Below are 12522 nucleotides of genomic sequence, written 5' to 3' on the forward strand. Positions count from 1 at the left end.
TAGGGAGGAAAGGTTTATGGTGCCTCCCAATTTCAGGAATTTCACTCCATTGTTGTCTGCCTGTTGGTTGCACCTGAAATGAATAAAACATCCCAGTGTGAGTGTGTGGTAGAGGAGATGCTCACCTTGGGTAGCTGGAAAGCAAGAGAGAAGCAAGAAGAGGCTGGGGTCCCCATGTCCCCATCAAAGGCACAGCAAAGTGACCTGACTTCCTCCCCACATGAGCTCAATTCCTAAGGGTTCCACCACTGCCCACCAGCACCACAGGCTGGGGACCAAGACTTCACACATGGCCTTTGGGGAACAGTAAAGACCCAAGCCATAACCACAGGGGCTAACTCCACCAAATCACTGTCTGAGCACTCAGTGGATGGAATGGTGACCACAATGAAGAATAATGCCACTTTTACAAAGCTACTTCAGAAAAATAATCCCATGCACAAAGAATGAAGAGAGGGCAGGAGAAGGAGAGCTCATCAAATACAGAACATCAACAAAGGGAGAAATGTATCAAAAGAATCAAATAAAAAGTGGGAGACTACAGCCAGGTATGGTGGCACACACCTGTAATCCCAGCACTCAGGAGACTGAGGCAGGAGGACCTTTGTGAGTTCGAGGCCAGCCTCAGCTACAAAGTGAGCTCAAGGCCAGCCTGAACTGCATACAGAAACCCTGTCTCAAAAAGACAAAAAAGAATTGGGAGATTGAAAAGTACAATAACTGAAATGAAAAATGCACTTAAGGGTTTGAACAGCAGATTTATGCATCAGAAGAATCAGTGAAAATGAACATCCATGGAAATATGCTAGTATGGAACAGATTTTTTAAAGGAAGAAAAGTAAACAAAGCTTAAGACCCTTGTGGGACATCCTCGAGCACACCAAGGTACACTTATCAGGACTTGCAGAAGGAGAGAAGTTGGAAAGAGCAATCATACTCAAAACCTTCCTAGTTTTAATAAAACACATGTACCTAAACTTTCAAGAAACATGTAGAGTCCATGCAGAATAAGTTCAAGGACAGCTGCACAGAGATGCAGAGTAATCAAACCACTGCACATCAGAAACAGAGAATCTGAGTGCACTCAGAGAGGTTAACAGCTGGTTCTCTTCAGAAATGGTGGGGTTCGGAAAGCAATGGAATGGCGTATTGAAAGTCTGGTGTGGGGGAGCCTCCCCTAACCAAGAAGAGTGTTCATCTCACATAATTGTCAAATTTCAAAACTGAAAGTGAATGCAGCACATTCACAGATATACACAAGCTGAGAGATGAACTGCTAATAGACCTGCCTCGCAAGAAATGCTAATCCAGGGTGGAATAAACTGGCTCTAGACGGTAAGTTGAAGCTATAGGAAGGAATGAAGCAACAGCACAGATGTCAGGTTGGGTCACTGGTGTACTGATAGGGACATGCTCACTGCACCTTGTTTTTCCTATTCATGCTGTTCTTTCACAACCCTTTTTATTTAGATGAGGGCAGTGCTGATGTTTCTGTATCTTTTAGTTTTTACTCAGTGTAACTAAAAGCTTTTTTCAATTCTGTTGTTCTATTTAAAGAACCAAAATTTTGGCATCATTGATTCTATTGTTTTTCTACCCTCTATTTTATTTACCTATATGCTAATCATTCTTTCCTCTCTTCTGCGGCCTGCATGAGGGATTTCTCTGTCAGCCCAGTGTCCTAGTTGTTCCCTGCCAGGCAGCCAGGCTGAGCAAGCCAGCTCCCCATCTGTGGAGCTCAACTTGGCGGAGCACCTCACACTGCTCAGGGAAAGGTCGGCCCCAAACAGTCATTCTCAGAACCCAAACTTACTCCTCCATAATTTCTTTACAAAGAAAGTGCGTTCTTTTTGAGCTATTTTTATGAAGATCTCCTGTGTGTCAGGCACCATTTTTGGCACCTGGAGATGATATGGTGGCAGGAAGAGCCTGCATCCAGCTCCCGAGACGTCCCCATTGCCTGGGGAAAGGGAAGGCGGGTGAGAGCAGGGACCAGCAAAGACCCGCAGTCAGCAGAGCTCAGAGCCGCAGAGGAGAAGGCTGGTGATAGGGCAATGCGTGTTCCTGTACCACGTGGGACAAATCCATACCCAAAGCAGGCAGGGCTCAATTTCTCCTCAACCTGCAGCCTGTAGGTCTCACCTCCCCCAAGAAAGCCTGTGTGGGCCCCAGGGACAGTGTGGGAGGCCTCCTTGCCTGGCATCTCTCCTCCCTCCTGCGGCTCTTGTGTCCTCTGCAGGGCTGGGGACAGGTGCGGGACGTGGGGCAGCAGAGTTGGGCCTCACTGTGTCTGGGGCTGGCGTCTCTGTGACTGGTGCTCCAGCTGCGGCTTCTGCTCCTGCCTTGCCAGCCAGGACCTGCTTTAGGGGTCAGTGCCATGGCAGAATGAGGCTTCGCTCCTGCAGTCACTGCACTTTCAGAAGACTGTGGGGGCCACTACTGCCTCTCACAACCACGCAGTTTGCGCCAGAGTGTGGCAGCCGTCCGCAGGGTCTTCTTGTAGCTCACTGAGACAGCCCTGTGGGATGAGGGCTGACCCCAGTGTCACCACCACCTTTAGGACAAGGTACAGTTTCACCTCTGCCCGGTTCAGGCTGACAGGGGAAGTCCACTTAGCAACTCACAATACATATCTCATTCTGTAATGGCAGAGGTGTGTGTGCTTCATGTATAAATGTGAAGCCATGATCAACAGGACTGTTGGGGAGAAGGTGTTCATGGTCCTAGAGATATCAGCAAGTCGGTACCGGAGAAAAACCAAAAAAAACAAAAAAACAAAAAAAAAAAAAAAAAAGAGATATCAGCAAGTCTGTCCATACGGTGGGAAGTCCATGGACTTCATCTCTGCCACATAGTGGGCAAAATATAACAGAGACACAGTGAGAGGCCCCCATCCCAGAGCCAGGATCAGAAGGCGAAGGCAGAGTGAACAGGAGGTGGCCTGGGGTGGGTGAGGCTCCAGCCCACATGATGCGTCTCATGCTCACAGGCTGGGATGGAGGGCATAGATGCTGGTCCACTGACACCCCAGCCGTGAGCACTCCCAGACGCAGATGGGCCCAGGTCACCCTTTTCCTGCTCCTGGACAGACCCAGCAGGAGATTAACGAGCCAGACACACTGAAAACAAACATCCCTGATGACAGCAGTGCCGGGTCAACAACAAGGAAGGAGAGGCCGGGGACACGGGCACAGGGAGAGGATAAAAGCCCAGAGCCCAGCACCTCACACAGCACTCACACTCACACTCACTCACTCACACTCACTCACTCACACCTCCTCCAGCCCGACCCTGCCATGGCCGCCTCCACCATGTCCGTCTGCTCCAGCGCTTGCACCGAGCCCTGGCAGGTGGACGACTGCCCAGAGAGCTGCTGCGAGCCCCCCTGCTGCCAGCCCAGCTGCTGCCAGCCCAGCTGCTGCACCTCAGCCCCCTGCCTGAGCCTCATCTGCACCCCATGCTGCCAGTCAGGCTGTACCAGCTCCACCTGCCAGCCGGCTTGCTGCTCCTCCTCCTGCCAGCCATCCTGCTGCGTGCCTGTCTGCTGCACACCTGTCTGCTGCAAGCCTGTCTGCTGCACATCCGCCTGTTCAGGCACCTCCTCCTGCTGCCAGCTGTTTAGCTGCCAGCCGGCTTGCTGCTCTTGTTCTCCCTGCCAGTCATCCTGCTGCACACCTGCCTGCTGCACACCTGTCTGCTGCAAGCCTGTCTGCTGCACATCTGTTTGTTGCATACCTGCCTGCTCAGGCACCACCTCCTCATGCTGTCAGCAGTCTAGCTGCCAGCCTACTTGCTGTTCCTACTCCCCCTGCCAGCCATCCTGCTGCACGCCTGTTGTCTGCACGCCCTCCTGTTCCTCCGTGTCCCTGCTCTGCCGCCCCGTGTGCAGACCCTCCTGCTGTGTGCCTGCCTCCTCCTGCTGCACCTCCTCCTGCCAGCCCAGCTGCTGCCAACCATCCTCCTCCGTGTCCCTGCTCTGCCGCCCCGCCTGCCCCCGCCCGGCCTGCTGCAGCCTCTCCTTGGGCCAGAAGTCCTGCTGCTGACAAGCCTCCCCTGCCACCATGGGGCCTGCCGACAGCTGCTTGCCCTCCACTCCCGACCGTAGAGTCCACTTCAGTGATTAGGCACAGGAAAAGACCATTGGCAATAACTAACGTAAAATGGCGTGGTGACAATAATATGCCCTAATAAAAACCTAAACACTCTGAATTGCTTATTTCTGGAATTCTCCATTTAATATTTCAAACTGCAGTTGGTGGCAGGTACCTGAAGATGTGGGGTTGGGCAGGCTTCTGCGCTCTCAGAAGATGCTGTGAAAGGGAAGGAGGAGGAGGGGGGAGGCAGTACGGGGCTCCTAGAGCTGAAGCACAGGCTCTGAGTGACATGTGACTCAGTGGGCCTTGGCGTGGGGGTGGCCTTGGGAGGCTGGGCGGCTGCAAGGTGGCACGAGGAGGATGGAAGTGCACCTTAGGAGAGCTGAGATGCTGCCCCAGGCCCAGCTCTGACCTGCTGCAGAGCTCCAGAAGGAGAGGAAACAAGCACCAGCCCAGGGAAGGTGTACAAGAGGAGCTCCCAGGAGCAGCTGGAAGCATCATGGTAATGGGCTGGGGATCCGCGAAGCTCAGCCCAGGCTCCAGTAGGAATTTTTCCTCCTTTCCATCACTTGGACAAGAACCAGGGGTGCAGATGAGGCTTTCGCCTAGGACTGAGGATGTGTTCCCTCACCCCTAGGGGATGGGCATCAGCAGAAGCCGGGCAGCTGCCCCCTCCAGGTGTGACACAGCAAGGACTGCAACGGGCAGCTAAGGGATCCGGCCGTGCACAGCCAGGGAACTGTTCGTCTTCGTTCTCTGGGGTGCAGCACCGAACAGCATCCCATGGCTGTGCAGTGAGGACCAGATGTGCAGCCTCCAGCCCCCACAGAGTGAAGCCACCCTCTGGGACACTCGTCACCGCCATCCTGGAGCAGCTTCCAGCAGGGTGGGCCTTGTGACAGTCCTCCACCTTTGTGTCCAGCATTCCTTCCCTCGACACCTTGTCCTTCCACTTCACTGGCACAGTGTGCAATGAGCAGCCAGACCTGGGTCCAGGGAAGTCACGCAAACACAGCCTCCCCAGGGAGCCCTCTGGCCGCCCCTCCACACCAGGGCGACTTCAGAGGGGGCCCAGAGCCACTGCCCACCAGCCCCAGAGCTCAGTCTTCTCCCAGGGTTGAGAGAAAGCGCTCTGTCCTGACGCCTCAGCAAATGCACAGCTTCCACCAAATGTGGTGGAGGAGATGCTCTGAATCCAGAGGGCGGGGTCACAGGGTGTCCCGGTGTCACCACCACCAGCCATGACTGCTATTCCGGAGACACCTGCCCCCTTGGAAATCTAGAGGGCTGCTTCCACAAAGCAAGTTAAAAAGGATATCACAGACAACTTGGGGTAAGGCAAACAGGCAAAAGCAAGACGATGACACGGACAAATTCTGCTAACAAATATTCACATCCTCGAATACACGGGCTAGAAAGCAAAATTTAATTATCCAATTTAGTAAGGTAGAAAATAATTTAAAATTTAATTTAACAAAATCAGGGGAAGGAATTTTGATAGATTTAAAATATAAATAAGTAGGGCCGGGGATACAGCTCAGCGGCACAGTCCCTGCCTGGCAAGTGCAAGGTCCTGAGTTTGATTCCCTGTACCAAAAAAAGCCTCAAGGTTAAACTTTGGGGCTGGGGATTTAGCTCAGTGACACAGTGCCTGCCTGGTCATTGCAAGGTCGTGAGTTTGACTCTTGGTACCGGAAAGAAAAAACCAAAACAAACAAACAAACAAAAACACACGAATTCAAAGGGGTTGAAAGGTATGTGCCATGAGTCTTCATATATAGACCTTTCCTGTGCTATTTAAAACATTCTACAGCTTAGAATAAGCTGAAGGATCTCTAGATTTATCTACTAAGACCAGCAAAACCTTCAGTTCAAAGCCAACAGGGGCAGGGTGGTGGTATAAACTGTACTCAATTAAACCTTGTAATGGTTGATGCATTGTGTCAGCTTGAGAATTGAGAAGTCTAGAGGTTTAACTAAGTGGCTCAGCAGGGGGCCAGGTCCTTCCTTTGTGAACATCCTGAGCTTGTGCAAGAGGAGAGGGTGTGAGTGCTACACTCACCCTAGGGCGGGTAGCCTGGCCTACAGTATAAGGGAGGAAAAGAGGCTTGCCCCCTCCCTTTGCTCTTCTTGTTTTTGCTGTTTTCCATGACTATGAACTGTTGCTTCTCTGCTCCCCACCCTGCCTTGGAGCCAGCTGATTATGGACTGAAACCTCCACAAACTGTGAGCTAAATAGACCTTTCCTTCCTTCATTTTGGGTGTGGCATATTTTGTCTCAGCAACGAGAGAAAAGTAAGCAAGACAAATATATAAAGTGACAGATTCTAAATGAAATTATGGGAAACAGTATGGAGGTTCCTCAAACATTAAAAAAGAGCCACAGTATGTCCCAGCACCCCAGTATGGACAAACATACAAAGGAAGGAAGTCACAACCCCAAAGAGACGTCTGTCCTCCACCACCGCTGCAGCGGCGGGCTTGACTGCTGAGACACTGACACTACCTAAGAGTCTCTAACAGAGAGATGGATAAGGGAGGTGCGGTGTGGATATGCCATGGAGCCCTGCTCAGCCTTCGAAAGAAGGGAATCCTGACATTTGGGAGCACGGAAGGATCTGGAGGATGTAACAGTAAGTGAAAGAAGCCAGGGACAAAGTGGTCTCACTTTCTGTGGAATCTAAAAGTGGCAAGTTCACGGAGGCAGAGTGGCACAGAGGCTACCAGAGGACTGGGTGGGAAGGACAGGGGGAGGTCAAGGCAGAGTGCAGGGTCCAGCTGTGCAGGGTCTAAACAGTCTGGAGATCTGCTGTACTGTGCAGCAACTGTAAGAGACAGCATGGCTCCGGATCCTTGACATCTGCTGTGGGGAGAGACCTTAGATGTCTCGCCATATGCAAGCGGTCACTAAGTGAGGGGGTGGCTGGGTGCATTAGCTCAGCGGTGTTCATTGTTATCCAGTGCTGTACACAAGTGAGATCATCACACTGCATCTTACATGTACATCATTCTAATTTTCCAATCGTACCTCAGTGAGGCTTGAGTGAAAAGAATAATGTGTCGTTCCCAAGTAGAGCATAGAGTGCAAGTTAGAATTGGCGTGATTAAGGATGCCAGTACAGCAGCAGAGAAGCCAGCAGAGTTCTGTGTCCCAGTGTTGATACACACACACACACACATGCACACACACACTTCGAGTTGCTATACTCAACAGCCCAGGGCACAACTCTTGGTCAGGTGGAGGCAGAGCCTGTGAGAATCAGACCATGCCTGTGTTCAGCCAGTTGGTGCCTGCTTGGTGGCCACTGACCACCACTGAGGTGCCTCCTGTGGCATCAGAAACAAGGCGAGCATGGGCCGGGGCCCCTGACCAGGGATGTGGGAGTGCAATACAGAGGAAACCCATCTGTTCAGGCCCTGTATGGCTCATGGTGCCTACACTCTGGTGTCTAGCCTCTGCACTTGTGGCCTGGCCCTTGACATCTGTCCAGCCAGCACCAGCTGGTTGCTGTGTCCCCTCACTCAGATGCCCAGCCAGTGAGCAGAAGCAGTTACTCCTTCTCCACAGGACCTGCCTCCTGGCTCCCAACCAAGTCCCAAGGCAGAAGTCTGTCCCCAGAGAGGGGATCTAGATGTAATCAATAGCTGAAGCTCAAAGGGCTTGGGTCAAGAGAAGGGGACAGGAGCACACTTTGGACAGTGACCAGTAGGCCAGGTCCAAGGAGATAGAAGTTCCAGGTAAGCCGAGTGGTAGATGAGAAGTAGGAGGAAGTGGAGTCAGGTGGCCGTCCAGTCGAGTGGATTCTGAGACTGCAGTGTGAACCAGGGCGTGTCCCAGAGACCAGTGAGGCTTCCCAGCTCCTTGTCCTGGCACAGGCACCCAGCACAAGGCCTTCCCAGGAGCTCGGCCTGAGGGAAGTAGGTAATAGTTGGGGCAAAGCAAGCCAGGCATGGCCGTGGGAGGAATCAGTCAGCATTTGTGGGCTCTCAGGCTTTATGGATTATCTGATTTCCATCAGGGTTTTTGAAGAGAGGCCACACTAGGGTGGCAGGCCTGAGAAATGAGAGAGTAACTGACATTCTGTAGTGCCGGGATTGTTGACTTTCCTGAAGGTGACACTGAATTCCTCAGTTTCAGAAGGTGGACTAAGCTCCTGGTTCATCACTAACACCCACGGAGAGAATGTTTAAAGGATTATAATAAAGATAAAATTGGAATTGTATAAAAACAAGCTATGGATTCAGCAGGACCCTTTATGTGTTATAGAACAGAGAAGTAAAAAAAAAAAAAAAAAAAAAAAAAGAATAGAGAAGTATATGAAAGAGATTGGTAGAGTAGGTTACCAAGACAGAAGAACAAAATAATGTAGTCCTTTATTCAGAAAAATGGTGAGCTGCCCTTATCTAATATCCTGTGAAAAAAGTGGTTTAAGAAATGGGGAGAACTTTAAAAAACTCAAAAAAACATCATTGGTGTTAGTGGAGAACATATTCCATCCTTATTACAAGGCAAAATCAAGCGGTTTTGAGAAAGAAACATTCAGAAATAATTTTTGAAAATTAAAAGATTACAAATAAATATGTCATATATGGGCCAAATAATAGAGTGGAAATGGCTAAAGATTGGGACGTGGTCTTAAAAATAAGATTAAGAAATCTCCTAGAGAGCAAAGGATAAATATGAGGAAAATGAAAGAAGAATTAAGAAATATGAAAACTAGGTCCAGAAGCTCTGATGTCTAGCGTCACAACAAGAAGGGCCAGGAAAGAGGAAATTATTTTTAAAATACCACAGAGTATTTCCTGAGATGAGTCTTCATATTGAAAGGTTTGATGACTTCCAACCACAGAGTGAAATAACACACAATTTTAGAAGCAAATAGATGGTATTCTTGAAAAAGGATGAAGAAAGCCAAGTACTCCCAAATTCTTGAAAAACAGACACAAAGAAATGACAAACACTGAACCTTCACCAACAACACAAGATATTGCACACACACAGGGAGAGAGAGAGAGAGAGAGAGAGAGAGAGAGAGAGAGAGAGGGAGAAGAGAGAAAAGAGCTATGTCTTCATTGTTTTGAGGAAATATCTAGCTAAAGCTAGACTTCTATACCCAGCCAAACTATCACACAAATGTGATGGTGGCATTCATAACATTTTCATACACACAAAGAACATTGAAATGTAAAACCCACCACCACTTACCAAAAAATCCCTTGCTCTTTCATGATGGCAAAATGAAAATGAGAAATATCAAAAGGGAATCCCTAACTACCTCATGGGGGAATAGAAGAGTTGAAAGGAGAAAGCACTGCTCCACCAGCAGTTGGATCCCTGAGCCCCTCTCTCACAAGGCACAGGTGACATGGATCAGAGGCCTTGTTATCCAATCCTTGGTGCCAGTTGTATTTTGTAAGATATGGAAGTTTTTCTTCACATTTATATTTTAAAATGCTTAAAGCAATAAAAATGTAATCCAAACACAGGACTGGTAGAACAAGAAGGGTCCACCTCTAACACTTGAAGTCAGCAGAAGCCTGCCCCACACATTTGCCATGACTTCTCCAGAGCCAAAATAAAAGCAGAGAAAACAAACAAACAAATAGAACAAAACAAACATCCATTATAAGTGAAATAAATAGGACCCATAGGTCTAAACATCATATTGTCTCCCTGGTGTAAGAACATGAAAGAGTAAATAAAACCCAAAATGTACAATAGATAATAGGAAAGGGAAAGAAATTGCTCAAAGGAAGGAACAGCTGGGATGAGGGAAAGAAGAAAAAGAAAGCACTAAGGCATTTTATATCTCTCTCTATATAGATATGGATAGGTGGCATAACTGTACTGCTGATATCTGATGGTTTATTGAGGGGAACAGTTAACAATTAAAAGGTTTTTTTTTTGTATTTTGACCAATTTGCATGCTTATCTCTAGTAATCTGAGCAACTTATGTGAAGACAACAATTTGCAGTATAACAACCATTGGTGAATTCCTACAATCCTGTCTAGTGAAACTATGTATTGTCTCTAATGTTCTTTTAAATTATTATTTTCTTACTCTCTTTAATGGTTTGATAAATCTTCTATTCTTACACCTGGTAATCTGAGCAACTTCGTTGAAGATAACAATATGTAATGTAATAACCACTGTTAATCCCTATCATTTGGTTTGAAATCCTGTATCATTTTTAGTGTCCTTGCTTTGTTTTGTTTGTATTTTGCTATTGTTCTTGTTTGTTTGTTTGTTTTTGTACTATTTTCTTGAAAATAAAAAAAATGAAAACAAAACAAAGCAAACAAGTAAGACAAAACAAAACAAGAGCAGAGGGTAGAGCAGAGTCCTGCACCACACATACAATTTTAATACCCGGCACTAATGAGGGACCTCAGCAGTCAGCTCCATACGTCAACAGGAAGGGGCAGCTTGTAAAGCCTCTTTTTGGGACAACACAAAGCAGGGAGGCATATAAAAGCCAGAGAGCCCCACAACTCTCACATACACTCACTCACACTCACACAGACTCACTCACACCCTCCTCCAGCACAACACCAACATGGCCACCTCCACAATGTCCATCTGTTCCAGTGACCTGAGCTATGACAGCCGAGTCTGCCTGCCTGGCTCCTGTGAGTCTTGCTCTGATTCCTGGCAGGTGGACGACTGCCCAGAGAGCTGCTGTGAGCCCCCCTGCTGCTCCTCCAGCTGCTGCCAGCCCAGTTGTTGTGACACCAGCTGCTGTGCCCCTGCCTCCTGCCTGACCCTCGTCTACACGCCAGTGAACTGTGTGTCCAGCCCATGCTGCCAGTCAGGCTGCACCAGCTCTTGCACACCCATGTGCTGCCAGCAATCTAGCTGCCAGCCGACTTTCTGCTCCTCATCCTGCCAGCCATCCTGCTGTTTGCCTGTCTGCTGCACACCTGTCTGCTGCACACCTGTCTGCTCAGGCACCTCCTCCTCCTGCTGTCAGCAAAATAGCTGCCAGCTTGCTAGCTGCTCCTGCTCCCCCTGCCAGCCATCCTGCTGCACACCTGCCTGCTGCGTGCCTGTCTGCTGCAAGCCCGTCTGCTGCAAGCCCGTCTGCTGCACACCCTCCTGCTCCTCCGTGTCCCTGCTCTGCCGCCCCGTGTGCAGACCCGCCTGCTGTGTGCCCGCCTCCTCCTGCTGCACCTCCTCCTGCCAGCCCAGCTGCTGCCGCCCAACCTCCTGTGTTTCCCTCCTCTGCCGCCCTGCCTGCCCTCGCCCGGCCTGCTGTGGCCTCTCCTTGGGCCAGAAGTCCTGCTGCTGACCAGCTCAGTGTTCTGGCCCTACATGCTGCTTCAGCTCCTGAGCAGCACTGTCAGCTCTTGAGAGCCCTGCATGCTGCCGTGGGCCATGAGAGTCGTCTCTCTCCAGATTGGTGGCTACATAGCTGTTGTCTGAAGGGGGTTTCAATGTACCACCCACCCCCTCTCTTTCTGAGGAACGCTAACTTGTCTACAGGGTGGACAGTGGGCCTCCGGGACACTTTCTCAGGAAGCTTATTGAGTCTGATGTAACAAAGTTCAATCTCTACAACCATTAAAGTGTTGTGTCAGGAAATATGGGCTGGTGTGCATTTTCTTTACCTCTCTGATCCCCTGTGGCCACTCCAAATTTTGGCTGTAGGTCCACTATCTTGTAAGAGCCAAACAAGTTAAACATATTCCTACATTCCAATTCCAAGCACTTGACAAAGTCCTGACACAGAAGCATCTGCCCTTCCCCCTTCTATCCTAAATGACTTCCCCACACAGTTAAGGGTGAGTTGAGCAAACCAGAAAGCCTTGAGGCTGAGTTATGAGAGGACCTTAGTGTTACAGGCTTCCTGGTGGGTAGCAAGGATAGCAGAGGACAAAGGTCACCCTATGCTGTGAAGAACAAGCGGGACTCAGTGGACATTCAGTCGTCACTTTTCTTGCTCAGGATCTGAAGAGGCACAGAGCAAATGTACACCTTATGAACAAACCACAGAGGCGGGGAAAAGACAAGACTGTGGTCTCAGTGGATTACAAGCCCTGGAAGAGTCCAGGGGAACCAGTCTGCACCTGGACTGCCTGGTCAGCATCAACACCGAAGTGACTAGATGAGGTCACTGGGGCTAGAGAAAAGTAAAGCTGGATGACAGGACCAGGGACAAAGTCGCTTGCTCAGAACTGAGGTCTACAGGCCCCATCCCACCTTGTGGTACTCAAGTCAAGGAAGAGAGGGCAGGCAGAACATGAGAAGTCCTCCAAATATATAGGGCTTGAAATCAGAAAAGATGGATGCCCAGGGTATGACAATAAGGACGACAGCCTTTGAATCGGCACTGGGGAAAAGCAGGTAACCTGAGGTGGGAGCAAAACATAAAGTCTGATACAGGAGGATAAATGAAAAGAGAATCTAGCTAAACCACAATCCATTG

At 49.4% G+C, this 12522-nt stretch overlaps 2 protein-coding genes across 2 annotated transcripts in view; both read left to right on the top strand.

Annotated features, from left to right (window-relative positions):
• The window catches only part of LOC106146828 (keratin-associated protein 10-2-like), a 32251-nt gene extending 28056 nt beyond the window's left edge, over positions 1-4195 (top strand). The window contains exon 2 of the mRNA XM_013505456.1: positions 3351-4195. Within this exon, the coding sequence (XP_013360910.1) occupies positions 3351-4043 (693 nt within the window). The 3' untranslated portion in view covers positions 4044-4195. The remainder of the gene's footprint in view (positions 1-3350) is intronic.
• A 6425-nt stretch (positions 4196-10620) lies between these two features.
• LOC106146829 (keratin-associated protein 10-12-like) lies at positions 10621-11669 on the top strand. Its single transcript, XM_013505457.1, has one exon. It carries the CDS (start codon positions 10654-10656, stop codon positions 11383-11385), a length of 732 nt encoding a protein of 243 aa, XP_013360911.1. The 5' UTR covers positions 10621-10653; the 3' UTR covers positions 11386-11669.
• Positions 11670-12522: the final 853 nt, after the last annotated feature.

The sequence above is a fragment of the Chinchilla lanigera genome, unplaced genomic scaffold, assembly GCF_000276665.1.
Source record: "Chinchilla lanigera isolate Chin_1 unplaced genomic scaffold, ChiLan1.0 scaffold00006, whole genome shotgun sequence".
In the NCBI taxonomy this organism is placed as follows: Eukaryota; Metazoa; Chordata; class Mammalia; order Rodentia; family Chinchillidae; genus Chinchilla; species Chinchilla lanigera.